The 12,452-nt window shown below is 37.8% G+C and overlaps 1 protein-coding gene across 1 annotated transcript in view; it reads left to right on the top strand.

The window, feature by feature from the left end:
- tshr (thyroid stimulating hormone receptor) overlaps nucleotides 1–12,452 on the top strand; it is a 48,244-nt gene that overhangs the window by 20,342 nt on the left and 15,450 nt on the right. The window contains exons 3-4 of the mRNA XM_041806208.1: nucleotides 3,315–3,389; nucleotides 9,788–9,862. Coding sequence (XP_041662142.1) covers nucleotides 3,315–3,389; nucleotides 9,788–9,862 — 150 coding nt within the window. The remainder of the gene's footprint in view (nucleotides 1–3,314; nucleotides 3,390–9,787; nucleotides 9,863–12,452) is intronic.

Raw genomic sequence — 12,452 nt, 5'->3', positions numbered from 1 at the left:
AACAGCCATGAGTGCACACAGATGGTATTTTCAGTGTCTCTTTGTATGTATTACAGGTAGATGGCCAAACGTTTTCATTGGAAAAACACAAAATACCTTTAACATTATCCACAGAAAGCTCATTAAAAAAAAAAAACAATTGCAAAAAAGTTGGGACATTGAACAAAATGTGACAAAAACATAAATTCAGTGACTAGCAAAACATTTTCAACCTCTATTTAATTGATTACAGCATAAATGTTCAAACTGATACACTTGACTGTTTTTAACTTCATTGTGAAGCAGGCCAGGCTAGTACACACACTCTTTCTATGAAGCCATGCTGTTGTAACTTGTGCAGGATGTGGCTTGGCATGGCCTCTCTGAAAAAGCAGACATGTCCCTGAAAGGGACAGCCTCTGGATGGAAGCATATTTTGCTCCAAAACCTCTATACTCCTCTCAGTATTCATGTTGCCTTTACAAATGTACAAGTTACCCATGCAATGGGGACTAATACACCCACACACTCACTGGCTTTTGAATTTTGCTTTGAAAATCTGGATGGTCCTTTTCCTCTTTGCTTCCCAAAACTGAACAACTGTCAACAACTTCTGGTGTTTTTGACATACGGCTTTCTCTTTGCATGGTAGAGCCTTAGCTTACATCTGTAGATGCAGCGATGTTCTGTGTTAATAGACAGTGGATCTCTGAAGTGTAACATTTATCACAGAATGACGCGGGTTTTCATTGGACTTCTGTTTGAGGGCCTGAAGGTCACAGGCATTCAATGCCCCTGAAGCTGGCCTCATACTAAATGATTTTAAGCCATGTTTTGCGCCAGATTTGACCCCTTTGATAAAGTATGTTCATCTTAGTCAGGATGGTGATTGTCCACTATGTTTGTTTTTCCTCTGAAGTCACGTTTTTATCTTGTAAGTTTCTGTGAGTATTTTTGTGTTTGGAATCTGCACTATTGAACCCTAGCAGCAGATGGCAGGTGAGTGGTGTTACTGCTTTCCTACCAAAGCTGTTTGGTCCTCTTTGAACGATCCCTGGTCCATTTTTGGTTAATTTGAAATGGTGTGAAAGCTCATTCAAACCTGCTTAAAAACAGGGGTCTCAATTCGCTTCCAACCCTGGCAGGGTTTGCTCGATGTCGTCATCTCTTGCTCTTTTTTTGGCTCATCTTCTTCATACTGATTAAATCATCTCATGTAAAGAACAACACGCTTGCTGCCTCACTTGTTGCTCACACAGGACGCCTTTTTGTGAAACGCAGATATGAAAGCTGAAATCCTAAGACAACGTAAATTTGGTGCTGATCCATTGTTTATGTGGCTAAAAAGCCGACAGAAGAGGATGTATTTCCTGTGTCTGTAATGGACAGTAGATAAGCCGTTTTGTCTTTTGTAATGTCTTCTTTTCCTCTTCATTACTGTTTATTTTGGGAAGATAGCACCACAAACATATTTCAGCTTCAACATTATTCAGATGGTTTGGTTCGCTTTACCAAGCGCAATGTGAAAGTAAACCAGATTGTAGGAAAGTGTAAAACTGAGTCCCCTAGTACAGTGTCTCCCTAACTTTTTTCTGGTGATTGATATTTTAGGAGATACAAGCCATCGTATCCCAGTCCAAAATTCTATAAATCATTAGGCAGGTTAGTTGTGCATAAATGTTTTTGACCATTTTAATACTGCTTCTACACCATTCTATAATTTTTATTACCAGCCAATATGACTTATATGTTTGACAGAATCATCGGAACTTAATTTCCGTGCATTATTGCTCATCGAGCCTGCCTTCTGTGCCACTCTTAGCTGACTGGTTGAGCTGATGGCTGGTGCTAGCTTGACTAACTTAAATCTTTCTTTGGAAAGAACCACTTTATCTCAGTCACGTGTCCACCCCTTCCAGTGTGGCCCAGGGCTTGCGTAGCTGTCTGGTCTGGGACAATGCGTCTCTTTTTTTTATTAGTCATGCATCCATGATTGTAACTTTAGCTCTCCCACCACCCAGTGGCTGGTAGAGACTTGTTTTGTGTTTTGTTATGATGGAAACAGTGAGTGTGATAGGGTGGAGCTCCCCCATGTGGCTTTATACTGCAGACATAAATGCCACATGAAATAGGCTTTTTGCACGGCAGGGTATGATGTATTTTCAGTATTTTCAGTGCTGTGTGCTACAATGTACATCCTCAGCTAAATTTAACTCATCATTGACAGTCAGCTTGGGTAACTCGTGCAAACAGCAAATAAACCTCAACGGATCTACCATCATACATCTTTCTTTTCTGTGTTCAAGCTCCCGACTGGAAGATTGGGAACCGCCTTATGCCAAATGCAGAAGCGATGCGTGCATAGAGCCCATACTGTAGGGAAGAAATCCTGAAAACTCATTAGGCGACCCCCAAAATAATCTCTCATGACCCACCCAAGGTTTAGGATCAAGACTTCGGGAATCAGTGGTGTAGTTTGTATGCTATGAGGATTTTAAGAGGACACTTCCAGATTCTCTGAATCTTCTGATGATATTACAGACTGAGGATGGTGATATCTCTACATTTTTTGCAACTGGATATTCAGTAATCATGTTTATAAACCGCTGGACCATTTACCCATGCAGTCTCTATCACAAAGGGGAACACCTACTATCATTTGTTTGTGTTCCACAACTTTCTCAGGCTTTTCTTGCCCCTGTCCAAGCTTTGTTGGAACATGTTGCAGGCATCAAATTCAGAGCATTTAAAAAAAATCAGTAATTTGAACCTTAAATATCATGTTTTTGTGCTGTAATCAATTGAATTTACATTGGAAAAGATCTGCAAATCACTGTTTTCTTTTTTTATTCATATTTGTAGAATGTCCCAACTTTTTTGAATCAGGGTTTGTAGCTTGTCAACATCAAGGCTGCTTTATTAAGTGCTTAAAATCAACTACAAGAGAACAGGATACAGATTTGTTTAAAAAGACATTTTTAAGGTTACTTGAGTGCTAAGCTGATGGTTTATTTAAAGAGCGTAACTCTTACCAAGTAAAAATAAATGTTAGCTGAGTGACTGATGGTGGTGTAATGTATACACAGGGTGCATACCTGTAAAATAACCCGTGACTTTGGGGGATTAAGACGAGGTGGGTTGATAAATTCAGGAAAGAGTTGCAGGCTTTAGGATAATTCTTTGAGCCTTTTTTATAAAAACAAGTCTAATGTTTCATTTGCACACGGCTTCATTCTTACAAGTCAGACACATGCTTTAAAAACACCCCATTACTTTGATTTATAAAAGGGAATTTCTTCATTAGATTTGATTTAACCTCTGTGTATTTCTTTCAGATATTTCTCCGTGGATGTGACGCTGCAGAGGCTAGAGAGGCACTCTTTCTACAGCCTGAAGAAAATCACCCAAATGTGAGTAACTAAAGGAAGAAGGGGTGCACTTTTTATCGATCCTTATTGATTAAGCTGTTCCATTTGCACTCTGGAGAGAAAAAATGCTTAATTTTAAACCTTGCCGGCAGCAAATGAAAGCAGAGGAAACACATTAGAAGCTGATTTCTCTCCAATATGCTGCTCATCACGATGGTTCAGAGCTGTTTAACCTCTCTGGCGGTGAAATAATATGAAAAAACATCCTGCTGAGGGATTACAACATGCAAATTAGATGAGAAATAATTCAAATGAATGAAATAAGTTATTATGGGGGTTGTTATTGCTGTTCCTGGGTTAATCAGACAGTCCGAATGCGTGTTTTAGAGTGTGTTTATGACCTCACTCCTTGTCTTTTTATGCTTGTTGAAGCAGCACAGGGGAAAAGTCGAGCAACGTGCTCTCTTTTCTCAATTATGGGATAGAGATTTATAGTCAAAGCTGCAGGTGGACCACACTTTTCCAGCAGAACACCTCCTAGCAATTTATATATTACTGCAAGACTTCCTGGCCATGTGAAAGATTTGTTGCAACATCTTCCAACACAGTATTTTGTTCGTACGCCGTTTGTTTCCAGCATAAAATATGGGAGTTGGTAGCAGTTTTGAGACAGTAACTGTAATTCACATCTACTGGAATTAATTTGACATGACTAAATGAATGTGTCCATATCATTTTTATCTAAATTATGCTTCCTTTAAGTCTTCCCTTATTAGCCGCTGAATTCCAGACACAGACAGAAACAATCATTCAGACTGCTCGCTGAGGGTTTTATCTTTGTTCTGCTGGTGTATTTTGGATCTCCGGGGCCCATTTGCCTCTGATTGGTGTGGTGCAGTGCCATACATCAGATAATGGCATCTCTCTCAGGTTTCCTTCAGGGTCAGACACAAATTAATGCTCGGCTTCCTGTTGGCTGCTCGAGGCCGACAGCAGCTGTGGTTCAGGGACTGCAGTCGGAGCAGAATTCAGAGGGGGGCTGGGTGAAGGTTGTGTCATGCCAGCATCAAGAGAAACCACCAGTGTCAGGAATTCTGCTCCGTTTTACTGGAAAGTGAAAACTGACAGTTTTATGAGCTTTGTCACAGCTCTGATCATCAGTGAAGTGCAATGATCTTACAAGCAGCAACAGCAGGAGTTTGTTAGGTCATGTTTAAGATCTAAATTGTGTAGTTAAAGCTTTCATATCATCTAGGGATCATACTTATAAGTGTAAGTCCCATGCTGTGATGGGTTATGAGCTTCGCCTGCAGTTTTATGAAAGAAAAAAGTCTTAGCTTATTCTTTCAGTGTATTTTTACAGCCTTCAATTTCCCAATTGGGTGCAATCTCATTGTTCCGATAATCCTCATTTCCAGCCACATTAGGATGCTGTCAGCACATTAAGTCTGATAAACACAGTAGGGGGGCATTCTCGAAGAATGGACTGTGGCCACTAAACTACACATCATTTGCTCCTATCTGCTCCGTCTCAAGGTCTAATCGACAAATCAAGCAGTGTTAGTGATATTTAGACACAAAAGCAACCCAGACTTGTCCTTATCCATGCAGTTTTCTCTTGTTTCATGACTCAGTGTGGAGAGATCTGCATCTCCACTTTACAAAAAGGCTGTTAATAGTTTTATCCACATGAAGATGATTAGAAAGGGAGCGAGAACTTTTCCAAGTTTCTTGTGAAGTAAGACTAAAACACATTTATTCTTATAATGTGTGAGGACCCCAGACAATCTCCACACCTATGGATGAAATGTCAAGCCTTTAAAAGCCTTTGATTGAACCCCCACAGTTCAAACGCCTGCATTTCTAATAATATGAGGCTGCATTAGTGCCTATGGCATGGGCAGCTTATCTGGAAAGGTACTTTCTATGCTAAAAAGTAGCAGTTCAAGAGCTACATATGTTCCCATCCAGACAACATCTCTTTCAGAGAAGGCCTTGCATATTTCAGCAAGATAAACATGTCACATCAGTCACAACAGCATGGCTTCACAGTAGAAGCGTCTGGGTGCTGAACTGACCTGACTGCAGTCCAGACCTGTCACCGATAAAAGACATTTGGAGCATCAAAAGACTAAAAAAATCTGGCAATGAAGTCCCAGGACTGTTGAGCTGCAAGAGTCCTACATCAGACAAGAATGGGACAACATTCCTCTCCCAAAACTCCAGCAACAGATCTCCTCACTTCCCAGATGTTTACAGACTGTTGTTAAAAGAAGAGGGGGATGTACACAATGGTAAACAGGACTCTGTCCCTACTTTTTTGAGATGTTTTGCTGCAAGTCAATGGTGGGCAACTGGTGGCCCTCCCCTTCACTAATGGCTCTCAAGTTTATTTCAAATCTCTAGAAATTGTGGAATTGAGGAAAACATGATAAGTTCTGCCATCGAAACATGGAAAATAGAAGTGTTTCTATAATCATATTTGTTTATCAAAAAGAAATATGAGACACAACTGGCTTTTACTGTCACTGTAAACATCTTTTGTATGCATCATTAAGAGCACTTGTGTGAAAATCTAGATATATAAGTTAAACATACAAAGATAACCATGACCATTTATCTTCATTGCACTAAAAACACTACTGGCTAAATTCAATTGAAATAATATATTTGTTCCGTTAGTTAAATGTACAGTGATTATAACTGTTAAATTGAGAGTATGACAAAGACACAGTTTGTAACAATTTTGCCCTCTTGTAACCAAAGTTGCCCATACCTGCTTTGAATCAATGTGTTCTGTTTTTATTTACGTTTGACACAGCGCCCCAAATTTTCCAGGATAGGAGATGTAAAAATAATTTCTCTTTAGGTTGCAAAGAGACAGAATTGTTTTCTTTTTCAAGCAAGTTTGCACACAACATCCCTTACAATAAACTGTGGCGCAGTTACCACCAACTCGCCTCAGACCTTTTTTTCCTCTGTGTGGCTGTTGCCACTATTGTTTGTGCCTTTTTTTTTTTTTTTTTTTGCAATAAGGCTTGTTTAAAGGGGCATTTCCCCCTAAATGACTGCCTCATTTTATCATGCACAAACACCACAGGCACTCAGAGATGCTGTTTGCTCTGCAGCACAGTTGGAGGTGCATTTAACCCTTTGTGTTTTGTGAATCAGACAGTGTGTTTTGGTCTCATTTGCACAGGTTCAGTGGGTGCAAAAGCCATGCAGTTCTTTTAATCAGGCCCACATTTTTCTCACTGCTTGTCATTAATCAACAAGAAAGATTATAAACAGCTACTTAAGATAGGGCATATCTATTGACTAAAAGTTGGCGAGCAACAAGACAGACAGTGAAAATTATTCTTATAACTTATTAGCTGTATGGAAGACTCAACAAATGCCTGTGTCACCCTCGTCTGCTGATTAGAGTAGACTTTTGATAAGATAGGGGAATTTAGCAGATCTGTTTGTGGACTGTCATTTTTAAGGCCTCAAATGGGCAGTAGTGAGAATTTTGTCTCTTATCATTTGGCTCAGCTCGGCAAAAAAGGCAGGCTCTTTAGGCTCCAAAACAGCTCTTCATTTGGTAATGTTTTAGTGTCATAGTTAAGCAAAATTAAGCAGTGTTTTGACATATGATTATTATTTGTGCTGGTTCTTTATTCCAAATTTGTTTAATTTTTAAGTCATTGAAAGTGTAATGTACCTGTCTCTCAAAAACTCCTTGAGATCCAGATGAAACCTGCTGACTGGCTCACTGGTGTAAAATCTTAGTTACACCACCAAGCATGACTCTTTAGTACATGGTGTGCCTGTGGTAGAGTGGTGTGAGTGGTAGAGTGCTGTCATCGTATTGGCTTATAAGCAGAAGTTAATACTGTGGTTGAGCTGGAGAATCAAGGGTTTGGCTGGCCCAGATTTATTGATACCAAACACACAATAACTAATATGCTTGTAAATGACTGTGTCTCTGTCCAAATGTTTTATATGTTGCAGTAGCTAACCCTCAAAAATCCTCGAAGACCAGGGCATTTATTTATAAATATGCAGAAGTTAGTAAAGCTTCTTCCTTTTCCTCACTCTCACACTTTCTTATTTAATAGAATAATTATGTTCAGCCGGTCTTGTTAACAATTTAAATCTGTGCTCAGAGTGTGACAGGTAAAATAATGTTTTGTGTTGATCTTAAATCAGCATATTGTTGGCACATTTTTTGATCAGGGAATGATTGTGTGAGGATTCTGATAGATTATTTCTGGCTATTTATTTTTTTGCAACCAAATGTGAGTCTAGAAGTGCTTTGTCTTGTATGGATGTTCGGCATGATCACATAAATCTGTACAACAGTAATGAAACATATGAGACGGACTGGTTTAAACTGCCTGTAGCTGGGGGAGAGTGAATATAACAGTCTGTAAATTTTTGAAGAAAAGCTCTTTTATCGCCGTCCTCTCTGCATGAACAAGTCGTCTCTACTGTCACTGACCAGCTCTGTTTATCCCTCGGTCAACTCTCCAGTCTGCACTGCTCTTCTGTGTGTTTCCAGGTTAGCTTACAAGCCCGGTCAGAGGAAAGGATTTGATTGGTTGAGTAGTGTCACAAGGGATGAACTCTACAGTAAAGTAGGGCTGGGTGATATGGCCTAAAACTAATATAGCGATGTTTTTAAAATAAAGAGAATCTGGTCATTTTTTAAAGCAAAAAAACTAATAATTAGGGGGTGCAATTTTTGATGAAAAAGATGTATATTTAAAAGAAAACAAACTTAGAATTTCAGAGTTTAAAAAGTTGAAAATATAAAAGAAAATATTGAAATTTCCAAGTTTGAAAAGACTGACATTTTTACATGGAATTCAAAATTTTAAAATTTCTAAAATTTACAAGAAACCAAACTGAAAACAGTGGTTGGATTTTTGACTTTATAATCTCAGAAATTCTGAGTTCTGGTACATGTATATATACAACTTTTAAGGTCAAAAATATCTTTTTTTTTCTCGTTAACTATCAAGTTTTTTAACTTAAGAATTTTGGTTTTTTTTTCTTGAAAATTAATTTTTCCTCTTTATCATTATTTTTTCTATAAGCCCTAATACACCGTTGTAATAATGGATAGTTTTTACAAAGATCTTTTAGTAAGAACAAGTTTATGTATGCCTATTATGCTGGGATTTTGTCACTTACAACAATTGCTGATATGTAATTCTTTCTAAGTGGGTCCTGGGGGGGGCTTAAATTTTCTTAGATATGAAAGAAGGGGCCCCCAGAAAAAGAAGGTTGGGAACCAGTGCTCTATATCAACAGATGTATAAAGGCAGATGGCAGAAGTGTAACACTAAAAGAGCCAAACACATTTTCTAACAGGCTGAAAACTTTGTTGTTCCATGGTAAAGTTGGGCGTTAACATGGAGCCTAATGGGGATTGACTCATTTTGGCGCCAGCCTCAAGTGGACATTGTGGGAACTGCAGTTGTTCTGCATTTGCTTCCTTTATCAGACACAGATGTGTGATGTTTGATGACAAAATAGTTTACTGACATACAGCTGAAGAAGAATTAGAGCCAATATTCAGTCATTATTGTTTGTTTGGACCAAAAATAAGTTGTATAAACAGATAAGTATCCTGCAGGAATGGTGATGTTGAAAATAAGCCTGTCAACACGTTTAAAAAGGCCTCTCACACACTGTGCAGGTCTGGATGATGGTTCTGTTAATCTTGGCTATATTCACCTGATCCAGTGTTTCAGAAAGGCTAGAATCAGGAACACAAACCTCTTCAGATAGTTTGGTTAAAATGAGCAGCCAAACACATCTTGGCGGAAGAAAGAAGAGAACACCAATCACCAATAAAAACAAAAACTTTATCAGTAATTTAACCAAGTAAAACAGAATTATTTTCCATGCTTTGAATGACCTCAAGATTGAGTTTATAAAGTTACTACAACTTCCTTACCTCAGGATCTGCCACTCAGAAGTTACATAGTTAGCTTGACAGACGATGTGATGGTTTTATTAGCTGATATAAAATTATCCGCTGACATTTCAGCCCAAGTCTTTATACAGCAGCTCCAGGATGATGAACCTCTCCCACTCAGAGACTTATATTGACGTCCGTCTGCTGGGCTCATTGCGGCTTGCCAAGTGTGTGAAGAAAGGCCAGCAAACACGATATAGAGAACCACATGTCTGTAGACAGCAGAGAGAGGTGTTCAGCCCAGGGCAGACCAGAGTAAACACACTAATGAAACACTAATTGGACTGTACTTCCGGCCCTGGCTGTCTGCTCTCAGTTTCCCTTCCCACTCGCTGGCATGCACCTTGTCCTGTGCTGTCAGCAGGTTTTAAGACAGTGTGCGTTTAAAAATGTGTCTTTTTTGTGTTCCTAATTAGTTTTTGTTAATGTATAAGTGCATTTCAGTCAATATTTTCCTTGTCTGTCTTTTCAGAGAGCTCCGAAATGCAAAAGGTCTGACCTACGTTGACCCGGAGGCCTTTCAAAATCTCCCAAACCTCAAATACCTGTGAGTATTTTTCTCACTAAATTCCACATACTGACATCATTATAGTAATCCAGAAAGATGAGTGGTTTATACTTAAAATGCTTTCTGTCTGGCAGCCATTTAGATACTGTGATATTCTCATAGCATTGTGAAGAAAAGGCAGAGCAAAGCTTCATTTGAGTTTAATGCTGTGGTACAGGTCATCTTCAGAAAAGTGACTGCACACTGAATAGCTCAGAAGAAATCTGACGTGTTTGGCTCAAGAAGGAAAGATGTCAATCTTGTGTAAACTTTTGACTCTCTGTGAGAAAATTATAGGTTGTTGTTTCCTTGATTCAGGCCACAGCTGTGTATTTTAGCCTGATCTCATGGTTGCTTAAAAACCCTTCAAGAATTTTTGGCTTGGCCAACAATCAGCCTTTTTGGTATCAGAAATAAATAAGCCAACAGATGAGCTGGGTTATTTATAACAAAATGATGTCATACACTGATATTTAGGGCTGTTTTGAATTTCAGTTTGTCATACTTAATCCCACAGAACCACAACAACATCAACAAGATATCTTCATTTTTCCTTACTTGCGTAGTTTCTTTTTAGTGGATAATCAAAAAATAAAAAGCTTAGCTTCACATTACTTCAACCCAAAGACTAACAAAGGAAAACCATACTTTCATAACTTTATCATTTCTAACTTTTGAAACAGAGAGACTGGCAAAATTATATAAAAACATTGGTAACACTTTATTTTAGTAAGAAGTGGTATTTATCAAGCACTTTCTTAAAAATATATAAAAGGTAGTAATGACCTTGTAATAAACTGGCATTTTACAAGTAATACTAACTCGTAAATATGGTGGTATTTAGGAAGTATTTGCCCAGTAATAATGCATTAATTATAAAATAATTACTCATAATTTTGTGGCGATTCTCTGGTATTTAGGTGGTATTTTACCCTAACCTTAACCCTTACCTTAAAAAATGACTTGAAAATTATCAGGGAAGGACACGCTTTAATGTAGCAGACCAAAATAAAGAAATTAGCTGAAAATAATCAATGAACTTATATAGAAAATTATCATTTTATCTCTAAGGAATTACTTGGTAAAATATAGGGGTGGGGATCACTAGTGGCGATACGATAGGATATTATCACAATACTTATGCCAGGATTTGATATCATTGCGTTTTTAAACATTTTGCAATACACAGAGTATTGCGATACAGTATATTATGATATACTGCCATCCATACCATTGTTTCAACTGTAGCTGATTTAGCATTAGCCTTGCCTTCATTTTTGTTGTATTACTGTGCAATTTTATTTTCATGCAGCACTCCTTGCTAACCTGTGGAAGCCTATTCCCGCCAATTAAAAAAGAAAATGTGAAAGTAAGGCAATTATTTAAAAAAGGATCCTAAGTCATACTAATGAGATAAAAAGTCTAAATTATGAGATAAAAGTCATAATTATGACATGTTTATCTCATAATTTCAACTTTTTCTCTCATAATTATGATTTAAGATTTTTTTTTTTCAAGGATTGTCTTACTTTCATATTTTTTATTTTAAATTTGGCGGAAATTGGCTTCCATACTAACCCCATGTTTCATGTCCATGTCTTTTGTGCCCTGATGGCATTCCTAATGTCCTTTCCCTGGTGCTGCTATGTTTGTTGTACTAACTTTCTCCTGCCGTATGACCGTCACCTCTGCCGACCTCACAGGACAAAGGGCACAATGGCATCATCAAGTGGACAGAAAACCAATTGATGCTATTTATCCAGTATCATAGAATTCAGTTCATATTAGCAATTAATTAGTAAAAATCCATACTTGGCAGATGATACAATACGATATATCACCGCACAAAATATATCAATACTATGCTCTATCATTTTTCCCCTCACCCTAGTAGAATACCATCTTATTACCAGAGAATTGGGTTAGGGTTAGAGTTTTGCGATATTGTGGCAGTTCTCTGGTAGTTAGAAAGTATTTTACCCTAACCCCAAAAATTACTTGAAAATTATTCAGGAGGGTCTTGCTTTAATGTAGCAGGCCAAAATAAAGAAATTATCTGGAATTATCAATCAACTTATATAGAAAATTATCATTTATATCATACCGCTTAATTACCAGAGGATTGCAACAATATCGCAACTCTTTAGCCCTAAATCTGGTAATTAGATGGTATTTTACCAACTTCTAACATGCTGCCAGGTACTACACATGCAAAGTTTGCATACTACACATGCAAACTTTGCATGTGTAGTATGTGTATACATATTTAACTGAGAGGACCCTCTCAGTTAAATATGTATACACATACTACACATGCAAAGTTTGCATACCACAGACTGTAAGTGCCAGCAGACTCTAATTTATGCAAAATCTTCTGAGATCGCTGATACTTTTTCTGAAAGGGACAGCTTACGTCTTGTCATGAAATCAATATTAAATAAAATTTAGACTGATGTTCACAAGCATTTGTTTCTTAAAACTTAAAACTGATAAGTGAAACAAATATTCTAAAGAATCAGCATTTTCAATTTAGGACATCAACATCAAAATTTAGACCTTCTAAAGACTTTTCATATCAAAGCAGGTTATT

The sequence above is a fragment of the Cheilinus undulatus genome, linkage group 14 (genome assembly GCF_018320785.1).
Source record: "Cheilinus undulatus linkage group 14, ASM1832078v1, whole genome shotgun sequence".
NCBI lineage: Eukaryota > Metazoa > Chordata > Actinopteri > Labriformes > Labridae > Cheilinus > Cheilinus undulatus.
Note: the sequence above shows the minus strand (reverse complement) of the source record. Positions and strands in the feature narration are given on the sequence as shown.